The sequence below is a fragment of the Pongo abelii genome, chromosome 13, assembly GCF_028885655.2.
Source record: "Pongo abelii isolate AG06213 chromosome 13, NHGRI_mPonAbe1-v2.0_pri, whole genome shotgun sequence".
Taxonomy (NCBI): domain Eukaryota; kingdom Metazoa; phylum Chordata; class Mammalia; order Primates; family Hominidae; genus Pongo; species Pongo abelii.
In genome coordinates this window covers 92302476-92320275 of record NC_071998.2, presented here as the reverse complement: position 1 = coordinate 92320275, position 17800 = coordinate 92302476, and the positions used below count along the sequence as shown (strand labels likewise).

General features: G+C 38.3%; 1 protein-coding gene across 2 annotated transcripts in view; it reads right to left on the bottom strand.

Annotated features, from left to right (window-relative positions):
• PLPPR1 (phospholipid phosphatase related 1) overlaps nucleotides 1-17800 on the bottom strand; it is a 305400-nt gene that overhangs the window by 49558 nt on the left and 238042 nt on the right. For both annotated transcript variants that reach the window (XM_024252216.3, XM_054520375.2), the window contains exon 3: nucleotides 12913-13101. In XM_024252216.3, the coding sequence (XP_024107984.1) occupies nucleotides 12913-13101 (189 nt within the window). The remainder of the gene's footprint in view (nucleotides 1-12912; nucleotides 13102-17800) is intronic.

Sequence of the window (17800 nt, the reverse complement as noted above, 5' to 3'; positions counted from 1 at the left end):
CAGTATTAATTCTTCCAATCCATGAACATAGAATATCTTTCCATTCTTTTGCATCTCCAATTTCTTTCATCAATATTTTATAGTTTTCATTGTAGATACTTTTCATCTCTTTGGTTAAATTCCTAAGTATTTTTTGTAGCTATTATAAATAGGATTATTATTTACTTTTTTTCAGATAGCTTGCAGTTAATATATAGAAATGCTACTGATTTTTGTATTTTGTTTTATATCCTGCAACTTTACTGAACTAGTTTATTCTAACAGTTTTCAGTAGAGTCTTCAGGGTTTTCTATATATAAGATGTCATACGCAAACAAGGACAATTTAATGTTTTTGCTTCCAATTTGAATGTCTTTTCTTTCTTTCTCTTGCCAAATTGCTCTGGCTAGGACTTTTAGTACTATGTTGAATAGAAGTGGTGAGAGTTACCCTTGTCTTATTCCGCATCTCAGAGAAAAAACTTTCAACTTTTCTCCATTGAATATGAATTTGGCTGTGAGTTTACCACATATGGCCTTTATTGTATTGAGTTACATTTCTTTATACCTAATTTGTTGACGGTTTTTTAAATCATAAAAGGATATTGAATTTTGTCAAATCGTTTTTGCATTTATTGAAATAATCACATAGTTTTTGTTCCTCATTCTTTTAAAGTGATGTACTACATTTATTGATTTGTGTATGTTGAACCTTCTTTGCACCCCTGGGATGAATCCCACATGATCACGGTAAATGGTCTTTTAAACTGTGCTGTTAAGTTTGATTTGTTAGGGTTTTTTGAGCATCTTTGTATCTATGTTCATCAGGAATGTTGACCTGTGTTGTTGTTGTGTCCTTCTCTGGCTTTGGTATTAGGGTAATGCTGACCTTGTAAAATGAATTTGGAAGTAGTCCCTCCTTTTCAATTTTTTTGGGAGAGAGTTAGAAAAGGTATGATATCAGTTTTACTTTAAATTTTTGGTAGAATTCAGCAGCAAAGCTGTCAGCTCCTGGGCTTTTCTTTGCTGGGGGACTGTATATTATTGATTCAATCCCCTAACTTGTTATTAGTTTGTTTGGAATTTCTATTTCTTCATGATTTAATCTTGGGTAGGGTGTGTGTTTCCAGAAACTTACCTGTTTCTTCTAGGTTATCCAATTTGTTGGTGTATCATTGTTCATAATAGTCTAATATGATCCTTTGTATTTCTGTAGTGTCAGCTGTAATGTTTCCTTTCTCATCTCTGATTTTGAATCTTTGAATCTTCTCTTTTTTCTTGTCTAAAGGTTTATCAATTTAGTCTATCTTTTCAAAAAAGCAACTCTTCATTTTGTTCTTCTCTATTGTTTTTCTAGTCTCTATTCTTATTTTATTAATGTCTGGGTTCTCTATTCTGTTCCATTGGTTTATGCGTCTGTTTTCATGGCAGCACTATGCTGTATTGGTTACTATAGCTCTGTAGTATAATTTGAAGTCAGGTAATATGATTCCTCCAGTTTTGTTATTTTTGCTCAAGATAGCTTTGGCTATTCTGAGTCTTTTGTGATGTCATATAAATGTCAGAATTGTTTCTTTTCTATTTTTTTGAAGAATATCATTGGTATTTTCATAGGAATTGCACTGAATCTGTGGCTCACTTTCGGTAGTATGGGCATTTTAACAATATTCTTCTAATCCACAAACATGAAATGTCTTTTCACTTTTTGTGTCCTCAATTTTTTGCATCAGTATTTTATAGTTTCATTGTAGAGCTCTTTCACTTATTTGATTAAGTTTATTCCTAGGTATTTTATTTGTAGCTATTGTAAATGGGATTATTTTCTTGATTTCTTTTTCAGATTGTTCATTGTTGGCATATAGAAATGCTACCATTTTTTGTTTGTTCATTGTGTATCCTGAAATTTTATTGAATTTATGTATTAGTTCTAATAGTTTTTTTTTTTGGTGGAGTCTTTAGGTTTTTCCAAATATAAGATCATATAGTCTGCAAGGAAGGATAATTTGACTTCCTGTCCAGTTTGGATGCTCTTTCTTTCATCTGATTGCTCTAGCTAGCACTTCCAGTCCTATATTGAATAACAGTGGTGAAAGTGGGCTTCCTTATCATGTTCCAGATCTTAGAGGAAAGGCTTTCAGTTTTTGCCCATTCAGTATGTTACTAGCCATGGGTCTGTTTTATATGGCATTTATTGTGTTGAGGTATGTTCCTTCTATACTCAGTTTTATGAGGGTTTTTAATTATGAAAGGATGCTGAATTTTATCAAATACTTTTTTAAGCATTAATGGAAATGATCGTTTTTTTTCTTCATTCTGATATGATGTATCACATTGATTGATTTGCATATGTTGAGCCATCCTTGCATCCCTGGGATAAATCCCACTTGGTCATGATAAATGATCTTTTTAATGTGTTGTTGAATGCTGTTTGCTAGTATTCTGTTGAAGATTTTTGCAGCCATGTTCATTAGGGATATTGGCCTGTACTTTTCCTTTTTTTTGATGTGTCTTTGTCTGGTTTTGACATAAGGGCAATACTGGCCTCATATAATAAGTTTGGAAGTATTCTTTGCTCCTCTCTTTTGCAGAATAGTTTGAGTAGAATTGGTATTAGTTCTTCTTTAAATGTTTGGTAAAAGTCAATAGTGAAACCATCAGGTCCTGGGCTTTTCTTTGCTGAGAAGCTTTTTATTATGACTTTGATCTTATTACTTGTTATTGATCTATTCAAGTTTTGGATTTCCTCATGGCTCAATCTTGGTAAGTTGTATATGTCTAGAGTTTATCCATTTTCTCTAGGTTTTGCAATTTATTGGCATATAGCTGCTCCTAGTAGTCTCTAAGGATCCTTCTAATTTCTGTGGTATCAGTTCCAATGTCTCTTTTTTCATCTCTGATTTTATTTGTTTGAGTCATCTCTTTTTGTCTTGGTCTGGCTGTTTGTCAATTATCTTTCCAAAAACCAACTTTTCATTTAATCGATCTTTTGTATTGTTTTATAAATTTCATTTATTTCTGCTCTGATCTGTATTATTTCTTTGCATAATTTGGGTTTGGTTTGCCCTTGGTTTTCTAGTTCTTTCAGATGCATCATTATGTTGTTTGTTTGATATTTTTCTACGTTTTTGCTGTAGGAGTTTATTGCTATAAAATTCCCTCTTAGTACTGCTTTTGTTTGATTCCATCCACTTTGGTATGTTGGGTTTCTATTTTCATTTGACTCATAATATTTCTTAACTTCCTTCTTATTCATTGATCCACTGGTCATTCAGGAGCATATTGTTTAATTTCCATGTGTGTGTATAGTTTCCAACATTCCTCTTATTATTGATTATTAGTTTTATTCCAGTGTGGTCAGAGAATATACTTGATATGACTATTTTTTGAATTTAAGACTTTTTAATGTCTTAGATATTACCTGTCCTTGAGAATAATCTAGGTGCTGAGGAGGAGAATGTGTATTGTGTTCCCATTGGATGAAATGTTTTATAAATATCAAGTCCATTTGGTCTATACTACAGATTAAGATCAAAGTTCCTTTATTGATTTTCTGTCTGGACTATCTGTCCAATGCTGAAAGTGGGGTGTTGAAATCGCCAGCTATTTTTGCATTGAGGTCTATCTCTCTAGCTCTAATAATTTTTTGCTTTGTATATCTGCATGCCCCACTGCTGGGTGCATATGTATTTACAATTGTTACATTCTCTTGCTGAATTAACCCCTTTATAATTATATAATGCTAAATATAACGTCCAATATAGTGTTAAATTTCTCGTTCTGCTCACTTAATGTTGTCCTCATTTACTTGTATTGTTTTTCTGTATTTTCTTGAAGTTCATTGAGCTTCCTTAAAAACAGTTATTTTTAATTTCTTGTCAGTGAGTTCAAACATCTCTATTTCTTTAGGGTCAGCAGCATTTTATTTTGTCCCTTTGGTGATATCATGTTATACTGATTGTTCTTGGGGTTGTGTATTGATATATACACATTTGTAGAAGTAGGTACTTATTCCAGTCTTTGCAGATTGGCTTTGTCTGGAAAAGCTCTTCAACAGTCCATTCAGAGATTTCAGGCAGGCCATTGAGTTGGTTCTGAATCCCAGGGTCACTACAGGGGTGGGGTGTGCCCAAAACCTGGGGCTGCTGAGGCCTGCCTGCTGCTTAGGCCTGTCCAGATCCTATAGACCCTGAAGTCAAGCCAGCGGTAGTACAACTGGGAGATCAACTCTGCCCCCACAGGCTTGAAGTCTGGGACTGCAGGGTCCCACCCAGCACTGGGACTCAGTTTGTGGGTACTACTCTGGAGTCTGGGGCTGTGGGTGCCTGCCAGCCTGCCTGATGCTGGATTTCACTGTGGTGGGCCCAGGGTTGGGGTCCAAGGCAAAGTCCTGTTCTCATACCCCTCTCTTTTCCCCAAGTGGATGGTGTGTCTCTCAATGTTGTGATGGTTGGGGGAGGGGTGGTGCAGGTAAGGTAAAATTCTCCTTTCCACCATTTTCAATGCATCTTTTATTATTATTGTGTTCCAACCAGTTACTCTGATATCTCACCTTGTTTCCTTAGCTCTTGTGAAAGTATTAATATTTTAGCACATGGATAGTTGTTCAAGTTGATGTTTCAGTTGGAGGGGGTATGATTACTGGATAGCACTATTCCACCAACTTGCTCCATCCCTCTTCTTCACAAATATTTTTAAAAACATGTGGTATGCAATAAATAACTGATATCAATACAAAAAGTTTAGAGGAAGTTTTTAGATTTCAGAATATCAACAGTCTGTGGAAAAAACTAGTCACTGAAAGATGTATTATAATTTTGTATTGTAAGGAAATTTCACTGCATGTTATATGTGGTTGCAATTTAAAAGGGCATTTAGAATTCCCAGAATACATATTTTGTGGTCATACATATGCTAGTTGTGGCTCTAGTACTGGGTGATATCAAAGTTTTTGCTGTTTCCTGAATGCGGGCTTTGGAGTTGAAATCTCAGCTCTCTCATTTATTGATGTGTGACTTTGGGTAAGTAATGGAAACTTTTTGAGGTTCAGTTTTTCTTTTTCTAATGATTTCAATATGAAAGTAGTGACTGTATTACATAGTTGTTGAGAAGATTAAAAAGTGAATGTAGAAGCATATATACATGTCCTATGTTTTCTGTTTGTACTTGCTGGTCTACCCAGGCAAGAATGTGTGTTGAAACAGGAGAAAGAAATCATTGTGCCTAGTCCTGGAGTAACGAAATATAGTGTAATTCTAGCTCGGCTCTGCCCTAACCAGGTGTTTAATTTTGGACTAGTTGCTTGACCTCTTTAGGTGTCAGTTTCTCATCTGTCAAATGAAGAAGTTTTACTACAGGATCCCTAAGGTGCTTTTTTAGCCCCAACATCTTTGCCATTATGATAGGAGCTAAAAAAAGAGGGCTCGTTAAGGGAAACTGGAATCACGTAACTGGGCTTCAATCATAGTTCAGTCAGTTAAGCTCTCCAAGGCCAGTGTGATTTCTTGCATTGCTTCTTCCTTCAGCCATCATTTCCTTCTACAATCCCATGGGCCTTTACCCTCACCAAGTAACCTTCCCTGAAAGCAAAGTAGACACAGCCTACCCCAGAGTCATCACATTTCCTGATATCTCTGTCACTTTGGGTTCTTAAAGGACAGCAGAGGCTGGTGATCAGATTTTGCCCACACTCTAGATATTCTAACACTCTGAGGAAGAGGAGAGAGTTCTTTATATACTCCCCAATATTAGTCTCTAAGTAGTTTCAGGGCTCTAAGTCTTACAGATTTTTAGATACTTCTAATATTCTCCCTGGGAGGCTTCAATAGTAACAAACATCTCCAAGAAGGCAGAAATGGTTTTTGTTTTAGATTTTGTTTAAAAGTCACCCAGGAGATTTTCAACCTATAGACCCTGCTGCTAGCCCTAACTGCCAATGTCTTCATGCTCCGCTTTAATATTTCCTGATGAGTGCTGTCACATTGATAACTCCAGACCTGCAGAGAGCTTCCTGTCCCCTTACTTGCTGAACTTTGGCTAGTTCGAGAGCTCGTAGGTGTAAATGATGCAATTCAGCTCTAGACACTTCCTATGCGTTTCAAAATTCAAGGCTTAAATGGAACCCAGGCTGTTTGGATGATTCTGAAAATAGTTCAGTAAATGGGATAATAAGTGTTTTTGTAAACTGGAGCCTCTCTACTGGTCTTAATCCAGGGGCCACATCCACCCGTTCAGAAGGTGTCTTTAGTTGGCACTTGATATGATACCGCCTTGGTGCTGTATTTTATATTTCCAAAGCATAGTGTTCTCTTACATCTTTTTTTCTGAACAGCGAATACAAGAGAAATGGGAATTTAAAATGAATTAGCTAAAATACTGCTTTCAGTAAAAAGTAAAATGCATTGAAAATGCATTGAAGTAAAAATAGAGTAAAAAGTAAAATGCATTGAAAATCACATATTTTTAGGCAAACAATATTCTCTCCAAGAAACAAATTGTCAAGTTTCTTAACATAATCATCTAGTCATCAGTTATTAGGAGGGGTATATTGAAGATGGAAAGCATATCTCTTGGTGGAATGATGTCAGGAGAAAAACAATCTCTAAAGGAGATTTGGAGCAGTCATCTGCAGTATGGACAGAAAATGAGAAAATGGATTTAAGTTTTTTAAAAAATCCACAATAATGGCATATCTAGAAATTTTTTCCAGAAAAATGTAAATTATAAACACTGAATATATTAGCAACAAAGAAAATGTAGTCATGGTGAAATTTTTTTTTAAAAAAGGAAGTCATGTGATAATGTACAAAAGGGAAAAAGATGTGAATTATAAAATGTTATAAAGAGTTTCAACAGATGAGGTTGTTCAGAGCCTGGAAAAGGCAGATTATGAGGAAGTACAAGACCCTACAATGTCTCCTTTGCTTCGGCAGCTGCACCCCTCGTCAGCCAGCCAACAGGCTTGCATTATTGAGAGCCCACTTTGTGATCCGCACTGTGCTCTGGGTTTTTACATTTGCTGGAAGAGCTTACGGCCCAGAAACCCCCAAATGAAGATTCACAATTTTCTCCAAATTGTGCCTTTCTATCAAGTTGTGTTTGTCTCTTCCTTTCCTAGGAAATTCTAGATGAGTCTTGTAATGCATGCGTGCACACTTGCATACAAAATGTGAGCTATTTCAATCCTCGGGCTGGAAGTCATGTTCTGCTACTTCAATACTAAATACTCCCCTGTCACTTCGTTGTGAGGCCAAGAAAAAAGGTTTAATAGCCATTTTTTTCATGCCTTGTGCTGCTGGGGCTGAGATAAAATGAGGGTAAATCAGATTCTCTGCTGAGTAAATCCTCTTATCCAAACAGGCTCTCTTCCTTTGACTCTGAGTGTATGAGTTTATTCAGAAGGCCCGAGGCAGTAGTTAGCCAGGGTTTCCAGGTGGTCAGAACATACCCTGCAGATTTCTTTCAAGCATAGGCTGCCACTTTGGGCTAAACGGGGACACAGTAAATCCCCCATGCTCTAACCTTTCCTGAAGATCTGGGACAGCAGTGGCCTTGGCCTTTTGCGGTTTATCCCATGTGGCCGTGTCTCAATATGATGCTGATCTTTTCTGACAGCAAAGCACAAAAGGAGAAATAGGAAATGACAGGTTGAACATACAGCAGAGTCTTTCCCCTCAAGCATTTCTTGTGCACCCCTGCAATTGTGAATGGGGTCATTAGTGCCCATCTGCAGACGTGCAGCAGTGCAGGGTGCTAGGTTTTTCCATGGTTAATGTGCTTGAGGGAGCACAGAAAACCAAGGACAGACAAGTCCACATTGAGCTACACTTTTGAGATTTGATATTAGTTAGTGTCTCACAGATCACCCAAGAGGAGTCATGACTTCATTATACTCCATAGAGAACAGGAAATGGTTTTAAGAAGGAATAAACAACTGTGCAGTTAAGTGAAACACTTAATCCGGCACAGAGGTGCAAAATCAGACTCCAGAAAGAGAGTCGTGACTTGGGAGTTTGGAAGACTCCAAATGTTAGCTTCTGATGAGAATGTTCCTTTTTCAGTTTTCATGGAATCTGAGAACTGGCAGGTGCTTAGAGATCATTTAGCCTAACCGTTTCTTTTAGGCACAGATGAGGAAACTGAACCCACAGAAGGAACATGGCTTATCAGAGGTCACACAGTTACTGGGGGCAGAGCTGTGACATGAGACCTGCCTCTCTAGTCTTATCAAACCTGGGAAAAGATGACTGCGTTGTGAGGAGAGTGGAGGATGCATACTCAGAAGCAGGGGTGTGTGCTGAGGTGGACACTTGGGAGCTGCAACAGGTCATACCTCACCAGGATGGGACAGGAGAAGTGAATGCAGCTCCTTGTTCCAGGAAACTGTTCCCATGAAACTTCCCTGAGCATTATCAGAAAAGTTCTTCTGTTTTCTATCTTGCTGCTGCTCATGTATTTTTAGGTCTTGAGGGAAAATCAAGCACCATTAGCAGGCTAGCAAGGCCACACTGCTCTTTGCCATTGACCTATCAGCTGCAATCAGCCCTGGTTCCTACCAATGCCCCTCATTTGCGAGGAAAATAAGTGGAACCAAATGGGTGGCTGTCTAATCATGTACAGAACTAGGTGGAACCTTCAGCAAATCATCTAACCTACTTGAGTCTCAACAGTCTCAACTCAAAATGAAAGAAATTGCACCACACACTTTCTCTATGTTCTTTGGCTGTTCTGAGGATAAATTAGGCCATGTCTGCACAATATAAGTATATTAAAAGATGTTATTCTTGTGACCATCATTTATGTAATATATTTGGGGGGTTTGTCAGTATTATCAAAGGAATGAAAAAGCTGAATCGGGGTTTCATAATCAAGAACTAGAGTAGAACTGTAGGTGCTTAATGCTCTGTCCACTGACCAAATCACCTTGACTTCCATGGGAGCAGTTGTACTACATTTCAATTTGTGTCATTTGGGGAAAATGAATTAACGGAAGAGATAAGATCAAAAGCTGTAGCCTGGAGAAGAGCTTCTGCTGAAAATCTTAAAATGAAGGAAGACCTATCACTTTTACTCTGAGAGAAGAGAAAATTCTTTGTAAAGTTTTGGTGATGTGTGTTTTTATTAGAATTGCCATTTTCAAGTCTTATTAAAGTTTGGTCATTTTGTAATTATTGCCAAAAGAAATGGACTATATAATTTGTTTTAGAGGTACGTCTTTGGTTTAAAACTAATATACATTCATGTAGAATTTGGAAAGAAATATATAAAAGTATAAATGAAGAAAAAAAAACAACATTACCATTCAGAAATAATAGTTGAAAATGTTTACTTTCTTTCTATTCCTTTTATAATTATAAATTTGGGATTATACTTGCAACACCCACGACGTATCTTCTTAGGATCTGTTAAATATTCAGACCCACAGACTACATTTGGTGCTGGTCCACTTGGAAGAAACCACAGCTTGCCGGTGGGGTAGCATTACCTACTTATCTTTAGCACATGTCCTTGCAGTGGTCCAGCAGAGCAATACAGCTCAGGTGCATGGAGGCTACATACATTTCAGAGGATGCAGGAATTACCCTGGCTGAAAAGCCCTATAAGAGTCAATATATGGTGTAACAACTCCATAGGCATAGTTTCTGGGTACCCACAATAGATACGCCAAGTTACCAGAGTCACTGTTATTGGAAGTCACAGCAGAAGCACTCTCTCAGGTCATAACAGTTATCTGAGAACAGATGCAATTCACCAATAAGGGCTCAATTTTACCTGGTGACATAATTGATACATATTATCTTTTTCTAGGGAAACAGAGGCAGAAAATTGTGAGGTCAGATTTTCTTACAGAAGAGAAAAAGATCTTACCCACAATACTGCATACAATTTTTTGGCCTTAAAAAATCCTAATATTAAATTACAAACATGTTCCATCATTACTTAAGGTGTTTCAAAAACATGGCTGGCACATAATGTATTAAACCAGTCTGGTATTGTGTATTTAGCTAGTTCCTAGTTTCTCATTATTAAAACTATTACTGACATGAACATCCCTATATACAAATCTTTGTATTTTTATAAATCTAGAAAATGTAATTAATGACTGGGTCTGAAGTTTATTAAGCTCTTAATACATCTTTAACAAACTGCTCTTCAGAAAGAAAATATTAGTTTATGCTTTGACTAGAATTACATGAAAGTGTCTATATTTCATAAACATAGACCAAGTTCCTTGAAAACATTTGCCAATTTTAAATGAGAAAAATGCTGTATCCTTTAAAAATGATTTTTCTTTGGTTAGTGATGAATTTAGAAATATTTATATGCACATAGTCTATTGATTGCTGGTTGTTGGTTGTCTATTCTTGTCTTCTCTCATTTTGATTTTGGGAAGCTCATCTTTTTAAGTATTAAGGGTATTTACATTTGAGTCTCCTATGCGGCAAGCTTTTTTTCAGTCTTTACTTCTGATAGAAATTTTTATTCTTAAGTAGGCAAATCTACCAGTTTGTTTTTATATGCTTGCATCAACACTGCTAAGTGAGATTATTGTTACTATTCAGGGTGCTTTTGTGGGTATTTATGTGGACTCGCTTTCTAAGTGCTTGACTTCCATATTTTTCTTGTTTGTAATATGCATGGAAAAGTTTTTCATTTATGAAAAGGCCTTGAAACATTTTACATTGTTTGAGATTTCTTATTCCTCAAATGTTTGAGGAAAATTACTCCACAGCTGTGTGTCCTGAGTACTATTTTTTGAGATAAATTTTGGCATGTTTAAAATTTTATTCTGTTGGCATTCATATATTCAGCTTTGCTACATCTTTTAAAAAATTTGATATAAGGCATCACTAGTAAATATCTTCATAGAGATAAATTTTATTGAGATGTAAGCATTTATTGGCACAGAACTGTACATACAACTTAAATAAGTCTTAAGTTTATATTTTTATTTTTGCTTTTAAATATATGTTTTCTTAACTGTATTTGTATGTCTGACTTTCTATTATAGACTAGCCAGGCAGATGTACATTTAATTTATTAATTCTATTTTCTGACTTTAACTTTCTGCTCACAATTTTTATTAATCCATTTCCTTCCCTTTTTTACATTTTTTTAAATGTAAAACAATCTCTATAATTATAAAAAGTAACTAAAGGAGAACCTGGGCAACGATAAATGAAATTTCCTGGGACTGGGAAGAAGAGAGGAAATATGTTAGTAAGTCAATGGATCACTCAGGGATGCCTGTCTGAATACACAGGAAAGCGATATGCTTACGAGACAGGAAGAAACCAGGACCCAATTCTAGACTGAGCCCACGGCCTCCAGGTACAGCCACCACGAAACCATACCAGACAGAACCCAGTCTGGCCTCCTAGTTTTACGTGGGGTGTTGGAGTGTGTCACATTGTGAGGTACATGGAAAGGTGTCCTGTATGCTTTCTCTTATTCTGTAGGCTGGTAAGAGGCATACAGAGATTACCCTTCCTCTGAGGAATGAGCATATCTTCCTTCATCTAGAATTGGAGAGAAGAGGTCTTAATGAGGGTTCTCAGTGGAATTTCATTCCTTTCAGAAGTAGAAAGTTGGTCTGTGATTCCAAAGAGGGCAAAGAGCAGTTCCAGCCAAGTTTTTTGTTTCCCTATTCCTGAATACTTCGTAAATGCCAGGCACTGTGCTAAGTCATTTCTAAGCCCCACAGCAACGCACGAGGTAAGCATTCAGTTGTCCTTATTTTGTATGGGAGGGAACAGTGAGGTGACTTGCCCAAAGCCAGGATGTGAATTCAGGTGTGTTGGGCAGCAAAGCTTGTTTCTTAGTCCCTCTGATACATCATGTTGTGGCTCATCAATGCTGATCTTAGTCCTTACAGCACAGTCTTATCATTTAAGGGAGAGCTTTGTAGAGCCTGGGATCAATAAGCCAGATGAATTTATTATGCACGTATTACTTATTTTCAAAATTCTATTCCATTTCTCATCTGAAAGCAAGCAAAACATTGGCACAAAAAAATAATATTTGAACTTGAGTATCTGAGCAATTGCTGTATTCCTCGGCATGCCAGTCAGTATTTTTATTACTGCCGAATAGAGGGCAGGTAGGGGAGGAGGGAGAGTTTGGGGAGTCAGCTGTTAGAAGAGAAGGAGGGGAATGGGAACTAAGATCACATCCCGACTAATCTGACCTTATGGCATATTTAGGCAGAAACACTTAGTTTAAAACTCCCCCAAATATCATTTTTAAAATAAAAATTAAAATGTCTAAGTGTTAAATCACTTGACCAGGTAACACAGATCTGCAAACTTTATGCTGTTAAGCAATCTCCCTAGAGAACTGTGTGGCTCATTTTTTGCCTCATGAAAGGGAAAATGAAATAAATGAAGGTAAAGCTGCAACTTAATTTAATGTGATATAATCTGAACAGAGCCAGAGCCATCAAGAATCAATCACAGCAAACTTCAGGTTAAGCAATTTATCTCATCTCTGGCCTCTCTGGAAGTTCAATGAGAACAGCAGGAGATATCGGCCTGAGGGATTCTATTCTACTCTAATCTCAGCCATTATATCAGTGCCAGCACTTACATTCAGAATCTCTTTTGAATACTTGCAACTCATAGCATATTTTTTCAAGAGGACAATAGCTGTTCTTAACACATTAGCCAATCATACCTGTTGATTTATAACATTCTCACATGCTTTTTAAAAAAACATCTTTTTAAAATTCAGATACCGAAAAACAAAAGCCATCCATACAAGACAAGACCTATTTTAATGAGTTTCTCTGCAGAGCTCCATTCACTCTGTTTTGGCTGAAATAGGATGCCACTGATAAAACTGCTGGTGAATGCTCAGGAAGAGAAGAAAGAGGAGAAAAAGCAGACAAAATATTCTTGGATATCTGACAATAAAGAGGAAAGTCTATTTCTGTACTTACAATAGCAGTTGGGGTGGCAGCCAGCACACAATAGAGCACCAGAGGGGTGATGAAGCTTTCTTCCTCTGTCCCTGGGTAAGGCTTCATTAAGTCTCCGTCCTGACAGAAGAATCCTTGGATATGCACCTGAAAAGTGTCAGTGCATTCGAAGTAGTAGGCAAGCAGCACTGTCCCAGCCATGATGACAAGCTGAAAATACAGCATGGCCACACAGAGACATTAGCAGGGCTTCGGAGCAGCCCTTGCCCCTCAGAGCACACTCCCTCCATCACCCCAGCAGCGGCTCTCCTGATATTGGTATTGGCGAGTGTGTGCGTGCCTGGCGCAGCGTGCTCTGGGAGTGTGTGCTTGCTTGTCTGCCTTGTAACATCTGTTCTATAAACCTTCCAGCAAATAATGAGCAGCTCCCATCTGAAAGGCAGATCCCAGTCAGGCTTGTAGAGAGCTTCAGCCCCTGCTGCCACCCTTTCAGAGTCTCAGAGTATGCACGGGAACCAAGGCACTATAGCCATTTAGGACAGAGGTGAAAAGTCAAAAGGCAGTGGCAAAAAAGTTGTCAAGACATAGATGTGAGAACTGTTCACAAGCAATTTCATACATTATTACAGGTAGACTTACCTTATGAAATATGAAAGGTAGGTAAACCACGAGTAAACGAAGGAATGGACAAACGAAGAAATTAACAGGAAAGCTAAATCCTAGATGGGTTAAGGGAAATTTCAACACCCTAAGTTATTGGCAGGTATTCTACATCAGTCATAACTTTTATCTTTTTCCAAAATGGTTTCTGCCAGTAAGTCAAGGACTTTGCTGATGATCGTATCTTATTATAGAAATATAGCCTTCGTAAGATTTAGACATGGAAAAAAAAGACACAGTTATCCTTTTGACTCAGATGTCCTAGATACTCACCGAAGTTTAGATATAGTTTTTAGCAGGTATGTGGAATTGAGGGGATATGGAAATGTAACGTTTTTCCATTCATATTTGGAAATCACCAATGCCAAGAGAAGATGGTGAATAAAGGTAGATAGAAAATACATTTGAGCTCATGAAATTACAGAATCTTAAGCTGGGGGATATCTTAGAGTTCTTCCTGTCTGACACCTTTATTTCATAGATGAGGAAAGTGGAACTGACCACTGCCTGATTATCCAAAAATTAAACTAAACATGTGCTTAGATTGAGCATTAACAAAACAGGGAAACTAAAATGAAGAAAATGTATTTTTAAATGTTGATTTGTTTAAAGGTATCAAAGTTATGCAAAAAAAAAAATCAGAACTTGGTAGGACATCTTTAGATATCTATGGCTTAAAGTTGTTTGTATTTTGAAGTACATATAAGGCAGTAAAGGTAAATCATAATCTTTTCAGGGCTTAAGAAGACTAAAGTTCTTATTTCAGCCCCAGAATGACTAATCCAAGGCCACACAGCTGGTTAGTGTGAAAGCCAGGACTAGAAACCCACATTTCCTGATCTGTAGGAAAAAAGCAAAAGCTGAGCTGTATCAGGATCTAAAACTGCATCTTATACAAAAAGGTGGAGAGCGATGGGGGAGGCAAAGTAGCTAAACTCCAGCACAGAGAGGCAATTTTTGGCATTCTCATCCATTTTCCTATCCATTGCTTTAGCCACAGCATTGAAGCACAGCCTTTACCCTCTGCCCCACTATAAACCATTCACTGGAACCAGCACAGCCTCTACTTCTGGGATAGTAATTCTGCAACTCTTCCATACAGTAGCAGATAGCATCATTTTCTTTTTTCTTTTTTTTTTTCACATCAAAGATTTTATTTTTTTTATGTATATATATTTTTATTATACTTGAAGTTCTAGGGTACATGTGCACAACGTGCAGGTTTGTTACATATGTATACATGTGCCATGTTGGTGTGCGGCACCCATTAATTCGTCATTTACATTAGGTATATCTCCTAATGTTATCCCTCCCCCCTCCCCCCACCCACAACAGGCCCCGGTGTGTGATGTTCCCCTTCCTGTGTCCAAGTGTTCTCATTGTTCAATTGCCACCTATGAGTGAGAACATGTGGTGTTTGGTTTTTTGTCCTGGCGATGGTTTGCTGAGAATGATGGTTTCCAGCTTCATCCATGTCCCTACAAAGGACATGAACTCATCATTTTTTATGGCTGCATAGAGACTCTGTCTCAAAAACAAAACAAAACCAGACAGAAGTTTGTACTTGAGACACATTATAGCAGAGATACCAAAGAGGAAAGGCATCAAAAGAGGAGAAATTGGAAGGACAGGGAAGATTCTTAATTCAAATGATCTACCCACCTCGGCCTTCCAAAGTGCTAGGATTATACAGGCATGAGCCACTGCGCCCAGCTTCAAGTACAAATTTCTAATCATCTTATCTAAAGGTATTTACCTTTTAGCTACATCCATTGCTACCTTTCCTTTTATTCCAATTAGGCCACAAACCATCTCTTCATTCACTAGCCCTTACACATGACTTGTTTCTGACTGTTTATGGATTACATTCTTCTAGTATCTAGCATTTTCTGCTCCCAAAGATGTGGATCTCCAATCACAACTTCGGACTGTCCAGTAATCTCTGGACACTTCCATGTGTTTTTCCACGCCTGGAGTTGTTTATTGGGGCCACATGTAAATCACCAACCTTTATGCCAGCCTTCTCTGCTGTTTGAAGTGATTGGTTTATTTATTTTCCTTATAGCAACAGAGAAGAGACTTGGATAAATATGTTTCCTGAAAGATTGAGAGAGATACTCCAAAGCTTCCCCTACTAATAGGTGCTCCTGATTGCAGCTAGTTTATAAAATCAAAGCTATAAAGTTTCTGTTTCTTTTATGCTTGACTTGTTAAGTGAGTTGACCTGATGGAAAGGAACCTAGCCAGTTGACTTGATGTTTTGAAGATGAAATAACACCAGGCTTCCAAAAGTTTTAAGGCTCTGTCTCTGGAGTTCTGTCTGTACCCCTGCAAAGGGCTGATCTGGGATTTTTGTGTGTCTCATGTGTCTCATCCATGTGGCTGGAAACAATTTTCTCTCTCTTGGCTTCATCAGCTCTTGGGAGATACCTGAATGGGAATAGGCAAGATCTATAGGGGCTCCTGGATAAAAAAAATAAAAACCAAAATGACATCTAGCTTCCTCTTTTGTGGGAAGAGGATTGTATTTTATGGGTATCTTTGTGCTACCACTTCCTTTTTCTAAAAAAAGTGAAAATGATGTAAATGAAAGCAAAAACTTATGTATAGGAAAAGAACTCAAGACAAACACAAGGAATGGAAACTCTTAAGATAGTTCTGTTTTAACACCAAATACACTGAAATCAATGAAGAGCTAACAACAAAGAAAGCATTACATGCCTAAATTTGAGATCTATAGAACAAATCTTGAATAGTTGCCTAGTTGATTTAATCCTGGAAGCAGCATTCAGAGAGAACTGGATAAATTAAAAGTTTATAAAAATTTGCAGGACATAAAGAACAGAGAACCTTGGAGACCCAAAGGGTGGTAGTGGTAGGTGGGAGCTTCAGCAGCTTATGTGACAGAACTGACCACCCCCCACGAGCATGAATTGGCTTGCCTTGGCTCTTCCCCCGAGCAGCCAGAAGCCAGAAACTCTTCCCTGTCATTTTCTTTTTCTTTCTTTCTTTTTTTTTTTTTTTGGAGACAGGGTCTCATTCTGTCTTCCAGGCTGGAGTGCAGTGGCAGGATCTCGGCTCACTGCAACCTCCGCTTCCCCGGTAGCTGGGATTACAGGTGCATGCCATCACGCCTGCCTAATTTTTTGTATTTTTAGTAGAGACAAGGTTTCCATCATGTAGACCAGGGCTGGTCTCAAACACTTGACCTCGAGTGATCCACCCATCTCAGCCTCCCAAAGTGTTGGGATTACACGCGTGAGCCACTGCGCCCGGCCTTCCCTGTCATTTTCAAGCAATCCTCAAACTCCCTGGGAAGTCCCCCAATAATGCTATTTAGAGATGCACAGAAGCAGAGATAGAACAACTCAGATTTTGATTTCTAGTTGATTTTCTATTGAACATTCTCCTGTGACCTTTTTTTTTTTTTTTTTTGAGGCGGTGTCTCGCACTGTCGCCCAGGCTGGTGTGCAATGGCGCGATCTCGGCTCACTGCAACCTCTGCCTCCCAGGTTCACACGATTCTCCTGCCTCAGCCTCCTGAGTAGCTGGGATTACAGGCACACACCACCACACGCAGCTAATTTTTTGTATTTTTAGTAGAGACGGGGTTTCACTATGTTGGCCAGGCTGGTCTCGAACTTCTGACCTCGTGATCCGCCTGCCTCAGCCTCCCAAAGTGCTGGGATTACAGGCTTGAGCCACTGTACCCAGCCTCCTGTGACCATATTTTTAAAGGAAACTGATGCACATACTGCAGGAACAGAAACAACACACACTGATTCTGTCTCCATGAGCAGAGAGATCCATCTCACTGCACTGATGATGCCACACAATTAGCCATCAGCATACTCCTTTCTTCCTCCCTGTCCTGAGATATGATTTATCACTGTCTATGTTTGTGTCACTGGTGCCAGCTGGCACACTTGCCATCTCTGTTGCCTTCCTCAGCTCCATTTAGGAATGCATGGAGGGAGGCCATAATGTTGGTGTCACATGAGCAGATGGTGAGGCCATGCTGGGTGCAAGTACTGGTGAAAGGGTTGAAGATGTCAGTGTGAAAGAAGCAATTATGGCTGTGGGAGTATAACAAGGTGTAAGGAGCTCATGTACCAGGGACTTTCCTCAGCTGTTGCTTTCCAAGAATGACAATCCAATACAGTAGTAAAAAATGCATTAAGTGCTGATCATTCCACGAGGCTTTGGAAGGCAGAATCCAGCAATATCTGAAATTCAGCTTCCTGTGGTT